A 15,511-nucleotide genomic window follows, 5' to 3' on the forward strand; every position below is an offset into this window, starting at 1 on the left:
TTTAACTGACTAAAGTTATGATTACTGACTTTATATATTTGAATGTTTGATAGACGTGACGCCATTACGTCATCGCCAATGACGTCATTACGTCGAGCGTGAAAGAACCGATGAACCGGTTTTTTCAACCGGTTTATTGAATCGAACCGTCCGAAAGAACCGGTTCGCGGAAAAGAATCGAACTTTCCATCACTAGCATCGAGCCCCTCTTTGGCACACTACCACACCGTTGACACCCTGCCTGTGCACGTGTTCACTGTAGAACCATTTCCGGTTAAAAATAAAAGGTCCTCGGAAAACTTGAGAAGTCATAGTTTGAGGGTCTTTTTGAGGACTTGTAACGAAATGCATTATTAAAACCTTTAACTAATTAGGTCATTACGATATTATTTCAAAATATCATGTTCACTAAGTTATGGGTACTACTGTAAACTGTAATATTAATATGAGAAATTTATAATATTTTGGAAGAGTTCACTCTACAACAACAACAACAACAAAATAACAGATTTAGACACTTCATTAAATAGGCTACCCTTTATTTCTTCTGACACAAACCGTATGAACATAGGACTCTTAAATACAATTTACATTTTTATTCTTTCTTTTTACAAATTCAGCTTATTGGGCTCAGGTTAAGATAAAAGAATCAGGTATGGCACAGCTCACCCATTTAAAAGTGCTAAAAGCGTTATAATCCACCCTGTATCACAACACAAACACTTTCATAGTGATCATTTCAAATGATTGGTTTAGAAGCATGGCCAAGGGTAAAAGATGTGACAAAATGAAGACAGGAGCATCAGAAGTAACTCATCGTCTCTGGTTCATCCCTGTTAGGTTCTTCAGCTGAGTGAGAAGAGAGCTTACTATTATAATTAAATAAAATGAACAAATAATACGTTTAAACATTTTAACATTGGTTTCAGTTTTTTTTAAATGTTCTAAATTAAACATCAAATGATAGAAAAAAGATTCTGCACACTGTTATGCTCCCTTTACTAAAAAAAGTTAAAAATAGCAACGTTTCTTTCAAATACTTTTGTCAGGCAAGCACTAAAATGAAACATCAAAATATTAAGCTAATTTAAAACATTAAATAAGTATTTCCTAAATTCAAATGGAAAATGATTAATTACAAATATTATTATTAATTTATTATATGATATTTGTTTTATATTAATGCATATTTTATCATTATTCAAATCTATAATAATTATTAATATTAAGGATTATTGTACAATTATATAAAAGTACAAATGAAGACTTAAAATATGTGCACAACTTTTTTCATAGAATCACTGAAATACAGTCCATTCATAAAAGGTGACTTGGTATTAGTTAAAAGTTTATGATTTTAGCCTGGTTACCGTAATTGCGGCTCCCATGAGTCCTTGAACCACGGATTCTCCTGTGGCTTGCACCTAGAACAAACATTATCCAGTATATTAGTAATAATACAATTTGGTTATTATATATAAGGAGCAATATATATATATATATATATAGAGAGAGAGAGAGAGAGAGAGAGAGAGATCGCTTTAACCTGTTTAGCCGTGTTCGCCATGTTAACTACATCATTTATGCGATTGTGGAGGAAGGCCCATGTCTCTTCGAAGTCAGGAGACGAGTCCTGCACCATCACCAGCTCTGTGGTGTTATAGATCCCTGTCAGTGCCGCCCGCCTTGTGTACCAGTTGACCTAATAAACACGCAGAAGAAATACAAATGGATGAGCAGACCAAAGAAAGGAATTTAGCAAGTGGGATTAAAGAAGCCACTCACGTCCTTCGAGCGATCGCCTGCATAGTACCAGATATCATCTACCATCGTGGACAGATGTTTCAGGCTGTCAGGGATGTTGTGGGGTAGTAGCAGGATGCTCATAGCCTGCAAAGCCAGAAGAGACACAACACTGAGGGCATCCATCATTTCTTATCAATTATTGCTTATTAAAAATGGAAAATCTGAAGTTTTGAGAGCGGAGTTTGCATGAGGCAGAGGATACCTGAGGCCATGTGTGAATATAAGGAATCAACATCCGCAGTCTCATCTCCACTGCATCTCTCAGAAACTCAGCTGTTTTCTTTGATCTAATGCATAAAAATAAAAAATAAATCCATGTAGGTTTTAAATACAACAACAAAATATATTGTTTATCCACAATATATCAATGCATTATTTGTCCAATAATATAATATAATATAATAAATACGAATCAAGCTAATGTTAATTACAACAATAAAAAAAGTGTGCTCAGTTTTTAAACCAGTGATATTATCATTTATCCAAAATAATCAGAAATAATCCACTTGTGAATCCTTGGTGATTAAGTTAAGGCTAAGAAACCCACCAAAGTTACCAAACTATGGAAGAAGAGTGGACCAAGATCACACCAGCGCAGTCTGAGAAACTAGTGATGTCCTGCGGCTGCAGATGTGTTTAAGTCATTCAAACCAAGGGCCTCTAAACTGATGGGTGCACTGTTCGCACTTGTTTCTCAAGTATATTGGCATATTAAATCATTCATAATATTAAACTCACTCTGCCTGTCCAAGCTGAACCTGGTTATTTTGCTCTGCGAGTGTCTCGGCAAGTTGAGCATTACACTGCCCGACGAAATACAGGGCCAAATCTCCAGCTCCATTGTTGAACATCCCAGTGGAAGCTGATGACAGGCCAAGAGTCTGAATCACAGAGCACATTATTACTGATATATTGTCTAATACCTACATTTAATACTTCTATAACTGTTTTAAGAAACAAACCTCTGCTCCAGCTGCGATGGCCTCCAGAGTCCAGCCGTGCTGTGGAACGAACTCTAGAGCCGCGGTAAAGATGCGAGCTTGGAGCTGTTCTTCTGTCTCATAGTCTTCACCATGTTCACCACTCTGATCTTGAAAACTTGACAAACGAAGCGGACAAGTTTAGATTAAATGGCTGCAAGGTTGATGAATTTAAAGGGATGGTTCACCTGAAAATGAAAATTAGCTCATGACTTACTAACTCTCAGGCCATCATATGTGTATATGAATGTATTATTTCATACAAAATGTAATCGGAGTTATATATTAAAAAAAAAATGTCCTGGCTGTCCCAAGCTTTATAATGGCAGTGAATGGTGGTCTAGATTTTGAAGCCCAAAAAATTGCATCCAGCCATTCATCATAAAAAGTACTCCACAAGGCAGTGTGGGCTAATAAAGGCCATCTGAAATTAAGGGATGCATTTGTGTAAGATATATATATATATATATATATATATATATATATATATATATATATATATATTATATATATATTTATTAATTTTTTTTTTTTTTTTTTTTTTTTTAATTTTACAAACTGATCTGTATCTTCCACTAACTGTAGTACATGTATTCACAAGAGTAGAATAAGCTCCGATGAGAAGTGGAGCGGAAACACAGAGGAGAGAGTAATTTTCAGGTTTTGGTGAACTATCCGTTTAACTCTTGCATTTCATCAGGTCTGGAGAACTTGGGCTCGAACCTGGTGTTCGTCTGGGCATCTTCTGGAGATTCTCCATGCGCTGAAGAGGATGAGCTTTCTCCAGATGTGTGAACCTCATGGTTGGACGGAGGAGGCACAGATGTGGGACTTTTAGAGTCATTGGTCAGTTGTAACATGCGGGCACGATGGAATCCCCGTCTCACGTTGCTGCACTGGGGACCGAGTGTGCCTTGAACTGCAACAGTAATGGGGCAGTCAATATAATTACCATGCAACAAAATGCTCCATCCATAATTAGATAATAAAAAATGTTGTGTAAAGTATTGCAATGCAACAATAAAAAGTTTTGCACATTGAGATTTTGGTTTTACTTCTCATATAATGGGTCAGACTCAATGGAGTGATAGTGAAACAATCACAAACAAAGAGTTGATTCAAAATTAAGCTTGCGTTTATTCATTACTTTGCAATGGACAGAATATCCACTTCAAACATAAAGCTGAGCTTTCTATAGAGCAACTGAAATCAACCAGCACGTTTCAAGTCAAACATTTTTCCTTGCCATCAGGCTGAACCGCACAATTCTCAAATGTTATTGATTTTTAATATGCACTTTCTGTTTGCAAGTGCAATCCTGCCCTTCATGGTCACCTTCTATAGTGGCCAGCTGACTTACATTTGGAAGCAGGCAGAACTATTTACAAGATACGAAAGCCTTCGGCAGGTGTCGCGTGTGACTAGTCAACGTTTTAAACACAAATACTGTGGACTGAAATGCTAACGCCAGACTCCCTATCACGTTCCCTCGCTTACCGCTGCCGAGACCCCGCAAGACCCTTCCAGCTCTCAGTGCTTTAATCAGCGCCGCCATATCAAGAAACTACAGCGGGAGCATAACGAATGTTATGATGTTATCACCCAATGAAAATAATCGCTTCTCTACTAGGAGGCGCTTGGTGTCCCAGTAAACCAAATTCGCCGTTGAGCCGCGGTCAAAATCTCACTATGTTCATCGCAATTTTGTAATTTGTATAATATAGAGCACAATAATTTAAATGTAGCCATTTAAATGAATTAGAATCTTATATAAATTATATATCCTCCTCAACAATCTTTGAGAATGTAGTACATAAAGCGCCTTGGTAGATAATCAGAAACGGAGGCGATTGGCAAATTGTAATCAGCGCGGAGAAAAGTAACATGTACCACATGACTACCGTACGTGCTGTTACTGTAACGGCGATCAGGGTAGCTGAATTATGACTCTATTAAATTATATTTTTTAATTTTTTAGCAAATTGATAATAGACTTTAAATATGAACAACGGTTTTTGATGGCCATTATGTTGATAGCCATTCTATGCTTTTATTCCAGAAACAGCAAATGTCATCATTTCAGCGCGACGCCTACATGCATCATCCTGCGACATTGTAGCTGCGACGACCGGTGTTGGAAAAACATTATTTGACACGCTAAACAGGTTGAACAGCTATTTATTTTTTTCTAAAAAAAAAACAACAACAACAAAAAGCATCCATTATTATTGAGGGTTTTTCTGATTTTTGGTTAAACTGAATGGCATGTTACTAGAGCTCTTTCGTTACATTGTGTTGATATCTATCTCTGACACGCGATGTTGTGTGTTTACGTTGTGCTGCACCGTAATTATGATGCAGCAGATTTTACTGTAAATGGTCATTTGTAATGTTTAGTGTAGAAAAGAGTCAAATCATGCATTTGATTCTTATATTAGCACATATCCGCAGGTGATGGCAGACCTTGGGCTGAAGGACGGGGACAGGGTGCTGCTGATGTGGACTCAGCCATCATCTCCCACTGCACTGAAGGAGTTTGCTGAAAGCATTGGCACTGCTGTTGGTAACCAGAGCCTGCTGTCTTTGGAGAACATGGAGAGACTACAATTGTGTAAGTACAGAGGTATATTAGTTTAATACTTCCAAGTCTTGGTCCAAGTTAAATAATTAAAAAAATAATTCACCCCCCAAAATCTGTCTGTTTTAGCTTCTCATGCAGCTTCTGGTTATGACTGGGTTCTCTCTGGCCTGCTGACCGACAGCTCACCAATCCACAGTTCAGAAATGCTGGCCGAGATCGCCAGAGTGATGAAACCTGGTGGCAAACTTGTGCTAGAAGAGCCGGTGACGGGTATCTGACTCAGAACGGCGCGGTCTCTGCAACATTCTCTAGGGAAAATAATCAGTGCTAACAGTTCACATTATAACATTTTTCTTAGGTTCTGAGGATAATAGTGTAAGAACCGCTGGAAAACTAGTGTCAGCTCTCAAACTGTCTGGATTAGTATCTGTCACTGAGGTCGGTATTCAGTTATTATTACTTTTTTTTTAAAGTTGATTCAGTGTAGGACTGGGTGATATTGAATATATATATATATATATATATATATATATATATATATATATATATATATATATATATATATTATTTGAAATTAATATTTATGTGTATTATTATAATACAATTTTTAATAATACTGATAATTTATCATTTTAATCCTTTTTAAAAATCATTATTCTTTTACAATTATTCCACATATAACTTTTATTATTAATATAGTATTTATAATAAAATAGAATAATTATTGTTGTTTTTGTAGTTAAGTTTTTTTTTTTTTATAATTTAACAATCTGTAACTGTAATAATAATCAACAGAAGTTCACATTGACAAATTGTTGAATTATGTTTTGAAACTGTATTATTATTTCACTGATGTCTATTATGTTTATTATTGTAATGAAAATATAATTGTAATATTTTGAATTTCAAAAAGACTGAAAAAGAAAATGCTTGGCATAATCACCGATGACTGATGATGCAAACGAAACTTTTCACAGGTAAAGATGGAGTCAGTGAGCCCAGAAGCAGCCGCAGCTCTGCGAGAACGCACAGGGTTCCAGGGAGACACACTTTTAAGGCTGCGATTGTCCGCATCGAAACCTAACTTTGAGGTCGGATCCTCAACGCAACTGAAACTTTCTTTTGGCAAGAAAACCACTACAACAGGTCTGTGGTATTTAAACACTGACAAATTAAAACTTATGTTAACAAGTTTTCATCTCACAGTTCTGAACTTTCCCCCCACAATTCTAAGTTTACTGTATATTGCGTCATATCACTTCTAACTAAAGAGACACAAAAAATACTTTTATGATTCTGTACGAGATGTAAACTCACAATAATGAGAAAAAGTCAAATGTGAGATTTTGTAACTCATGAGTTATTAACTTCCAGTTTCCCTAATTGTGAGATAATAAAAATATTTTTTATGTCCAAAACAATCTTTCATACATGTTGACACATCGAATAAAAATAGATCAATAAGCCCTCCACACAATACTTGTTTTCTGCAGAGAAGCCAGCTCTTGATCCGAGCACCGCATAAAAGTGGACTCTGTCAGTCAATGAAATGGATGACGATGATGTGGTATGTAAAGAATGGCTTTGGCATCGGTCAATCTTGTGCCTTTTGTGTATCACCCACCACATTGTTCTGCTCCACTCTCTAGGATTTGGTCGATTCGGATGCACTTTTGGATGCTGATGATCTGAAAAAGCCCGACCCTTCCTCCCTCAAGGCTTCCTGTGGAGACGACTCCAAAAAGAAAAAGAAGGCCTGCAAAAATTGGTGATTACCTTAAAAAACCCCAAATGTAATTCATAAACAATGTATCCATCTGACTAACGCCAGTGTTCTTGTTCTGTAGCACTTGTGGCCTTGCTGAAGAACTGGAAAATGAGAGTAAAGCCACTCAGAAAGCCAGCCAGCCCAAATCAGCCTGTGGAAGTGTATGTATTCCTATGATAAAATTCTTAATGTCTTTGTATAAATTGACAGCTGATATATTTTTCCTCTTTAGTGTTATCTGGGTGATGCCTTCCGATGTGCCAGCTGTCCATATTTAGGCATGCCTGCCTTCAAACCCGGGGAGAAGGTTCTGCTGGCCAACGCTGACATAGCTGATACATAGACATTCACTTTTGAGACATTAATACATTCCGTTATCATTCTGCAACATTTGGGCCAACAGTTCAGAGTGTCATCTGACAACTGAATACACTAGATACCCGTATAATAAATACATGAAAAAAACTGAAAAGGTTACACACTGTTTGGTGGTAAATGTTTATTTTCCATCAGTTTTCTTTTCTGTCTTTTGTCAGATAGCGTCCAGAGATATCACTGAAATGTTCAAATGATATGAATAATTATCTGCTTTATATGATCTCATTTTAAGTGTATATGAAATGAATCTGCAATTTGAGTGTAATTTGTTTTATTTTGAAAATCCAAACCAGTTGCTCATGTATTTTGCCTTCTGTATAAAATAAGATTATTTTAAGCCAAAATCAAATGGTTAATAAAATTGGAAACTTTTGACATGGACTTTTTTTAATACTGCAAGACATTTTATATCACTACTTAAAACAGCATCTTGAGACTTGCATAGCACCATACAGTTCTATAGTGTAGTATGCAATCAGAATATAAATTCATAGCTCTGACCGGATGAGTTTAAATGCACATCTGATTATTTCGATAAGTTACTTAAGCTTCTTACAGAGAGGAGAAAACCAGTTACAAGCTCATGTAAGAAGTTCACAGTCACTGAAACTCTTTGGATAAGCATTGTCTTGGGACAAAATGTAAACCAGTGATGGCCTAGTTTAGTTCAGTCTTGTAAAGGTTCAGTGACAGAGAAGTTCATTTTAATATCACCAGTATGAGGTTCAAAGGTTAAATTATAGGAAAGATCTTCCCTTCCATCTCCAGAAGTTTCCCTGGCGGATCTGAAGAAAAACACTCCTTGTTTCCGGTGTGGGTTCCATTCACAAGCTCCCTGTGAAATGAGAGAAGTCAATTACAGTGAAGAGGTCAAGAGAGTGATACATTACAATCTTATCTGAATTTCAACATTTTTTTTTTTTTTCATTTTTCAAGACTGACATTTCAGCCGAATGCAGATATTGTTTGTACAATAAACAATCATTTTTAGCAAATACCTCTTCGCTGACTGGTTTGGTAAGGCCCATGCTTACATCGATGTCCTCAGTCAGCTGATACTCCATCCAGAGAGCGACACCATGACAGTGTCCTCTCCTGAAACATCAAATTTGTTTCACAGCACAGAAAAAAATGCTATATATATATATATATATATATATATATATATATATATATATATATATATATATATATATATATATACACACACACACACACACACACACACACACACACATATATATATATATACATATGCATATATACATTTAGATAGATAGATAGTTAGATAGAAAACATTTATATTGTAATAGTAGTAGTACACAATATTCAGAATATTACTGTTTTTACTATATTTTTGATCAGAAAAATCCAGCTCTGTTGAACCTAAGAGACTTCTTTAAAAAAATCTTCCTGACCCAAACTTTTGAACATTATTTTAATATAGTTTATATTAATTATTAATTTCTATTTTAGTATTTTATAATTCATGCTAAATCAGAAATTTAATTTTTACAACTCATATCAATGAATTCATACATGTAAAAAAAAAATTATAATATCATAATTCTATTACAAATGCCATTATAAATATGTTATAATTTAGTATAATTTTGTATTACGTTTAAAGCAATATAATAATTATAATATGTTCATATTACCCAGTGAATGCCACAGTTCCATCACTGTTAACTGGCTGTTCAGGAACGCATTGCGTAAAGTCAAATGTCAGAACTGGACGTGGTTTTGTCAGAGCACGACATGGGTATTCCCACAGTGGATGCGGCTCTGCCTCCAAGGATTCACGGTAATCCAAAGATCGCTGAGGGTGGAGTTCATCACAAAAGCATCTTAATCAACTGCATTTAAATTTCACACAACTTGCTTATTCATAACAGAGGTTCAGACCAAAACCTGTAACCGGCTCTCACCTGAATCATCTCATCCATTGGACTGACATCAAAGCCCTCACAAGTACCGCAAGCAGCTCGGATTCGCCACAGATCCTGATTCAGGATTCACAAATGTATTATACAGAAGTCAGTCAGTCTGGAAATATATATTACAGAATACCGTATATATCCAACAACTATTATCCAAAATAAATCATTTACTTGAAATTCAACAGCGACTATGTAAAGCGTGGCAGCACGGGGCAGGATGGTGGCACTGGGATGGAGCAGCTGCGCCACAGCGGTGCGGCAATACCAGAAAAACAGAGAGTGCCACGGCAGAAGACTAGTGCTAAAGTACGGCTCTGCCATCAATACTGAAATCTGAAGGGTGGAAAATACAAGATCACTAGATCACTTACTGTTGTAGTAATTTGAGATTGTGCAGAGTCTTTGAAACTCTACAAATGCTTGTAAAGTACATATATAGAGGGCATCTTGGTCTATGCAGATTCGGTTTAGTTCGTACCCGATTTCCTTCTAGATCAGCTAATGAGAGCTGCTCAGGTCGTACTCCCAGGAGCTGGACTCCATGCTTCAGTGAGTTAGTGTGCAGCACCTGTGAGCAGGAGATAAAACTTTTCATTACCAACTAATCCTGTCTGAACTCATGTAGGTAATTTTTTTTTTTTAGATACAAAATCTCACCTGTTCGATCACTTGTTTCGCCATTCCAGAGCTTTCCAAACTGAACACCTGAAAAGATAAAAAGAAAGATTCATATACAGTATGTTATGTTCTGTTCCAAAGCCTAGTGAGATGCCTACCTAGACAGTTTTTTACTTAACTGTATTGCCTCCTAGGATACCTAGTTTTAACGAAATTTTAAGGTGATGCAGCATTTATCCTTCACTGAAAAAAAATTAATCAAAGACGTTATGCATAAGGGACGAAAAATGGTTCATTTTGATTCAAAACTGATTTTTTTAACCAATACTGCATTGTTAGCTTAGCAACAGGCTAACATCAAACTCTACTGAAGTCAACTGCAAGTTGTGTGGTGCATAGAGTTGCTTATAATTTACTTAAAACCTCTAATTTACTCAAGAAAAATAGTTCAGTTTAGCTCAAAGCAGATTATTTACCCAATATTGCATTATTAGCTTAGCAGCATGCTAACATCGAACACTACTGAAATCAAGACATCTAATGCATAGAGTTGCTTATAATTTACTTAAAAGTTTCCATGAAGCTTAGGATGCTGCCTTAGAAGGCAGCTGTCTGTGTAGGGAGAAGGGAGCTTGCTAATTTGTGAACTTACTGACTTGAAAAAAAGCATTCTCACCTTTTTAGACCCAAGTAGATGAGCAAAAATGGGTAATAGGCTCCCGTCACTGACAGACAAACACACACTGTCTGGTTTCAGAATCTGCAAGCAGACATGACACACACTCAGATTTGAGCCATTGCCGGTCAACAGGAAGCAGCGATTCAAGCTCACATGTAAATCAACAGTTAACTTACACTGCGTAATGCATTCACATAACTCTCAGTCCTCTGTTCGTCATTCAGTTCCCCGAAGCGAGGCCTCGTCCAGACCAGGTGAGCCTGACAGGTGCAACACGGCCGAAACTTTGCCACTTTGACATCATTTTGTTCACTATAATACAGATTGTGAAAAATATCATATTGTCTTCCTCAAAGACTGTTTATGTTCTGTCTTGGTTAAAGTTGAGAATTTGTCAGCATGGCTAAACACTGCTCAAAATCAGATTACCTGTGTGTAAGGCTGTACCAGAGACTGTAGTCATCATGGGAGACGATTAAATTCAGCTCTTCTCCTTCCGACACATTCTCCTCTGCAGACAGGAAGTAGACACTCTGCATCCAGTGATCCCTCCACTGCACAGCACATGATGAAATATAATCAAACATATTATACATCAAGCCAAAGAAAGTTTATTGTCATAAAGGGTTCATATTAGATTAGATTATTCATCTTCCAAAGACATTCAGCCTAAAATTTTTTATTTATTGTTCATTAATACTTACATTTTTTTAATTATTATACTGCATAAAATTAAACCCTTTTTTAGGAACATTTTTTGTTTTGTTTAGCATTGTGACACTATTAAAATAAATGATGTCAAGAAAGAATATTAATATTCATGAACCCTTTGTATTGCTAAAAATATATATATATATTTTTACATAAATATTTTTTGATAAATGTAATAAATTCAATATTATTGAAGAGTATTTAGAAATCTTTACATTATTCTTATTATATATGCCCAATTTTGTGTATTACAGAAATAGATCTCATAAGAATTATTAATGACAATAATGAGAATTACAAACAATATTCAACACAATTCAAAAACAAAATTAACATTTATAGATTTGGATGGTGTGTTTTCATTAAAATAATTTTAATAATGGGACTAAATATAAGCTAACTTTCTTCTTTTTTACTTTGAATTGTTTTTGGGATGAAAGATAACTTATTTACTATTATTTACTTATTACGTATTATATTATTTATTTATTACATATTTTTGATATTCCTATGTGAATATTAATGGCTAAGCACCGGTACATACAGGGTAAGTATGAGGATCTGAGTAGTTCCAACTGGGGGCCATAGTGCACACAATGTTGCCATCGGGGTCCATGTCGATGTCCCACCAGGATAAGACCACCTGTGCTCTCCCACTGGTCTGGGCCTTGAACTGTGCCATGTAGGACTGAGCAGCGCTGCTAACCGGTTTGCTGAAATCCACCCTAGAGTGAAAGAGTAGATGAGCTACAAAGAAAAAAATGACCCTGTTTTAATCTAGACAGCTAAATTACATCCAGACTTGTACCTGAACATGGTGCAGATGGGCCCGAGGGGAGTGAAAGACTCTGGTGGCACCTGGCTAAGCTGGATATCACAGACAGAAGGCGCTCCTGCACACTTCACCACAGCAGGAGGGGGCAGCAGTTTGCTCCCATCCACCTCTATGGGTTGGAGCTGTGACCATTTCCACAGCATATCTGACTCCACCAGCTGGGCATAGACTGTGGCACGATGTGGCACAGCTTCACAATCTGCCTGTGCCAGCGAGAGCAACTCCGTTAAACACTTAAACAATACAGCAAAAGTTCAACTGCAATTTACAACTGTGTGTACCTGGACGAGATGCATGTGTGCATGTTCATAGCTGGGCAAAGCTCCTTCACCGATCAGCTCTGTGTCAAACAGCTCTGTGACAAGGATGTTAGCTCGTTCTTCCATGTCTCCATCTACACATACAAATACATGTATATTTGCAAGAATGCAATACAAGCTGATACAGTTGATGGTTTTCAATACTATATTTACAATATGGCACAAATTCAAGTTGATTTTCTCTATCTATCTATCTATCTATCTATCTATCTATATATATATATATATATATATATATATATATATATATATATATATATATATATATATATATATAACACACATATATGTATAATAAAATTATTAATATATAAAATATTAAATTAAATAGAATTGTAAAATATTATATATATAATAGACACAGTAGGTAGTTATACAGTATATTATCATATATTTTAATATGGGTCGAAAGCTGTACTGACCAATCAACATTCAGGACTGTAATTATCAGCTGTATAATTATTACTATATTAAAGCAGTGCATTGAACCCATCTGATCTACCTGGATAATAAGCATATTGGTGGTTGTCTTACCTGGTCCAACGGTAACCTCTGTGGAGTGTTTGTTGATGACCTTGATTTTATCTGAGAAGCCGTTCCTCTCCACGATGCACGTGGCAGCCTGTGCCATGGGTTTAAACACCTGTATGGGATTCATATATTTGTCTTCATTCAAATGTTTTCTTATTACTCAAAATTCCAGACATGAGCATTAGTGAGCACCTCTATGGCATAGCAATAATCGGCTCCAGCCGTCACAGCCATCATAGAGAGCAAACCCGTCCCGGTGCCGATGTCCAGGACCACCACCCGTTCACCGCGAGCCTTTACTCTGCTCACCGCTGCTCGAATGCCTTGGTAGTATTTCTCATTCTTAAGTACACAAAGCATAGAGATCAACGATTAGCAACATATTAGCTACTGTGTTTAAAACTGGGTGATTTTCAGTCCATATGCTTTGGAAAATATGACAACTAATCTTAAAAGGATAGTTCACCCAAGAATTGAACATTCTATCATCATTTATTCATTTTGATTTTCTTTTTTACATAAAACCTAAATAACTTATTTTGCAAACTGTCCTTCATCATAGGAAATATCGTGTATTAATGTGTCCAACAACAATACTTACTCTGTCTTTATCATGGAGCATATCGGCATAGCAGGACCTGGGAAAGACACAGCAACTATTATCAGGATATTCCCAGATAATTTAACGTTACCCCCTGTCCCATAGCAGGAGATCACACGACTAGAATTCATCAAATGATTAAATGTTATTGATAATCTAACTTAGCACTTTAAAACAGGTTCCACGTGAGTATTTGCAACTGCAAGTATTTTTACCGCGTCATTGACTAATTTAAATTTTTGAAAACAATATCATTGATAACTCCTACGAAACTAAGCAAAGATCACTTGTTGAAGGCGCATGGTGATGTCACATGAGATGGTTTACACACCTCGCAATCTCCTGATGGTAATCATACTCCTCGCTTTCCTCAACCCAGTCCAGCGCTCCGGTTGTTGGATTTGCACGACCGCAAAATGTCTTCATTGTCATTTCAGTTATAAGTAAACCACTTTACTGATGAATGTATATTGTATTACAATTCCTAGATCGTTCACAAATAGATTAATCCAACATGATCTCACCGGGCGCAGCCATGTTTTTTTCCGTAAAGTCACGCCCCTAAGATCACGTGACAACTGAAGGCCGCTTCCCATCAGCCTTTACCAAAATTACTTACAGTTTGTGTGTTATGCGCTCTTTTTCTGTCTATGGTTATGCGTTGTGTTGATAACACATAAACAAGTCGAAGTTAGGATGTTAATTTAAGGTACGTGCTTGACTTGTCCTTGTCTTTGAAATGTTGGGCCACTTTTGAAGGTAGGGGCAATATTTTGTGTTGTTGAACATTATTTAGCTCTCACTTACAGTGTCTGGTTCCTTCCTCGTGGATTTGTGTAAAGATTGTGAAACATATCATAGTTCTTCTATACAAATTGTAAAGCTATTATTTGTATATTCATTTTCATGGTATTTTTTCCAACTGTATAAAAGCCTGAATATTTGACTCTTGGTGTGTAATTTATACTTTAAGAATATTGTTGTGTCTATGTACTTGTCGGGAGATGGCGCTGTAGTCCACATGTTGATACCTATAAGAGGTGTGGACTAAGAATGGAAGTCGTTGCAACTGCTGCCCAATCATGTAAATGGCTGGCACTGTTGTATTGCTTGTGGGTTTGAATAAACCTTGAAGAAGTGAGAAACTGTCTTGTCTTTATGATTACTTGGACTTGGACTTAACAAATATCAATAATTCCTTGATATATAATTTATTTTTTAAATTATTATTATTATTAATTTTTGTAGCCTGTATTATTTCATGTAGAGATCCATTGTATTTTCATGTATTTACATTGTTGATTGTTAGTGTAAAACCATTGCATTTATTGTTAATATATGAATTGATGAATCAGTATATATATATATATATATATATATATATATATATATATATATATATATATATATACACACACAATATAATGGGTAAAGGTGGGTAGTGGTGCCTCCAGAAAATCTAGTACTGACTTCTGCACGTCTTTGGTTACATCCCCTCTTACATCCAACAGGACAGAGACATGCTCCTCACTGAAAAGACACATCTGTAAGTCTCTTGGCATAGATTAATATCTATATTAGACATGAATTTAGAATATGCAGATATGCTGGGTATGCTTGGTTTGAAATCTCACCTTATATCAGGGTACTTGGTTACGAATTCGGAAATCTCCAGTATTAGCATGTTTGGGTCTTTCAAATTGATTATGTCAGCCAGTGCAAGTATCAAAGCTGTGGGATTCACCTCACCTATGGTCCCA

At 36.1% G+C, this 15,511-nt stretch overlaps 2 protein-coding genes and 1 pseudogene across 2 annotated transcripts; 1 reads left to right on the forward strand and 2 right to left on the reverse strand.

Moving 5' to 3' along the window:
- Positions 1-518: 518 nt before the first annotated feature.
- LOC113066815 (ubiquinone biosynthesis protein COQ9-B, mitochondrial-like) lies at positions 519-4,573 on the reverse strand. The gene is made up of 9 exons (XM_026238860.1): positions 4,284-4,573; positions 3,510-3,705; positions 2,769-2,904; positions 2,545-2,687; positions 2,009-2,093; positions 1,786-1,890; positions 1,547-1,702; positions 1,371-1,424; positions 519-849 (listed from the first exon to the last, which is right to left on the reverse strand). Exons 1-9 carry the CDS (start codon positions 4,339-4,341, stop codon positions 814-816), a joined length of 969 nt encoding a protein of 322 aa, XP_026094645.1. The 5' UTR covers positions 4,342-4,573; the 3' UTR covers positions 519-813.
- A 302-nt stretch (positions 4,574-4,875) lies between these two features.
- Positions 4,876-7,888, forward strand: LOC113066816 (anamorsin-like; annotated as a pseudogene).
- On the reverse strand, positions 7,620-14,292 carry LOC113066814 (protein arginine N-methyltransferase 7-like). Its single transcript, XM_026238859.1, has 17 exons — positions 14,083-14,292; positions 13,752-13,788; positions 13,343-13,492; positions 13,154-13,262; positions 12,581-12,693; positions 12,273-12,502; positions 12,009-12,189; positions 11,183-11,307; positions 10,930-11,065; positions 10,751-10,834; positions 10,114-10,161; positions 9,935-10,024; positions 9,628-9,789; positions 9,445-9,519; positions 9,175-9,335; positions 8,512-8,608; positions 7,620-8,348 (listed from the first exon to the last, which is right to left on the reverse strand). The coding sequence occupies exons 1-17, from the start codon at positions 14,181-14,183 to the stop codon at positions 8,181-8,183; spliced, it is 2,067 nt and encodes a 688-aa protein (XP_026094644.1). The 5' UTR covers positions 14,184-14,292; the 3' UTR covers positions 7,620-8,180.
- Positions 14,293-15,511: the final 1,219 nt, after the last annotated feature.

The sequence above is a fragment of the Carassius auratus genome, chromosome 50, assembly GCF_003368295.1.
Source record: "Carassius auratus strain Wakin chromosome 50, ASM336829v1, whole genome shotgun sequence".
Classification (NCBI taxonomy): domain Eukaryota; kingdom Metazoa; phylum Chordata; class Actinopteri; order Cypriniformes; family Cyprinidae; genus Carassius; species Carassius auratus.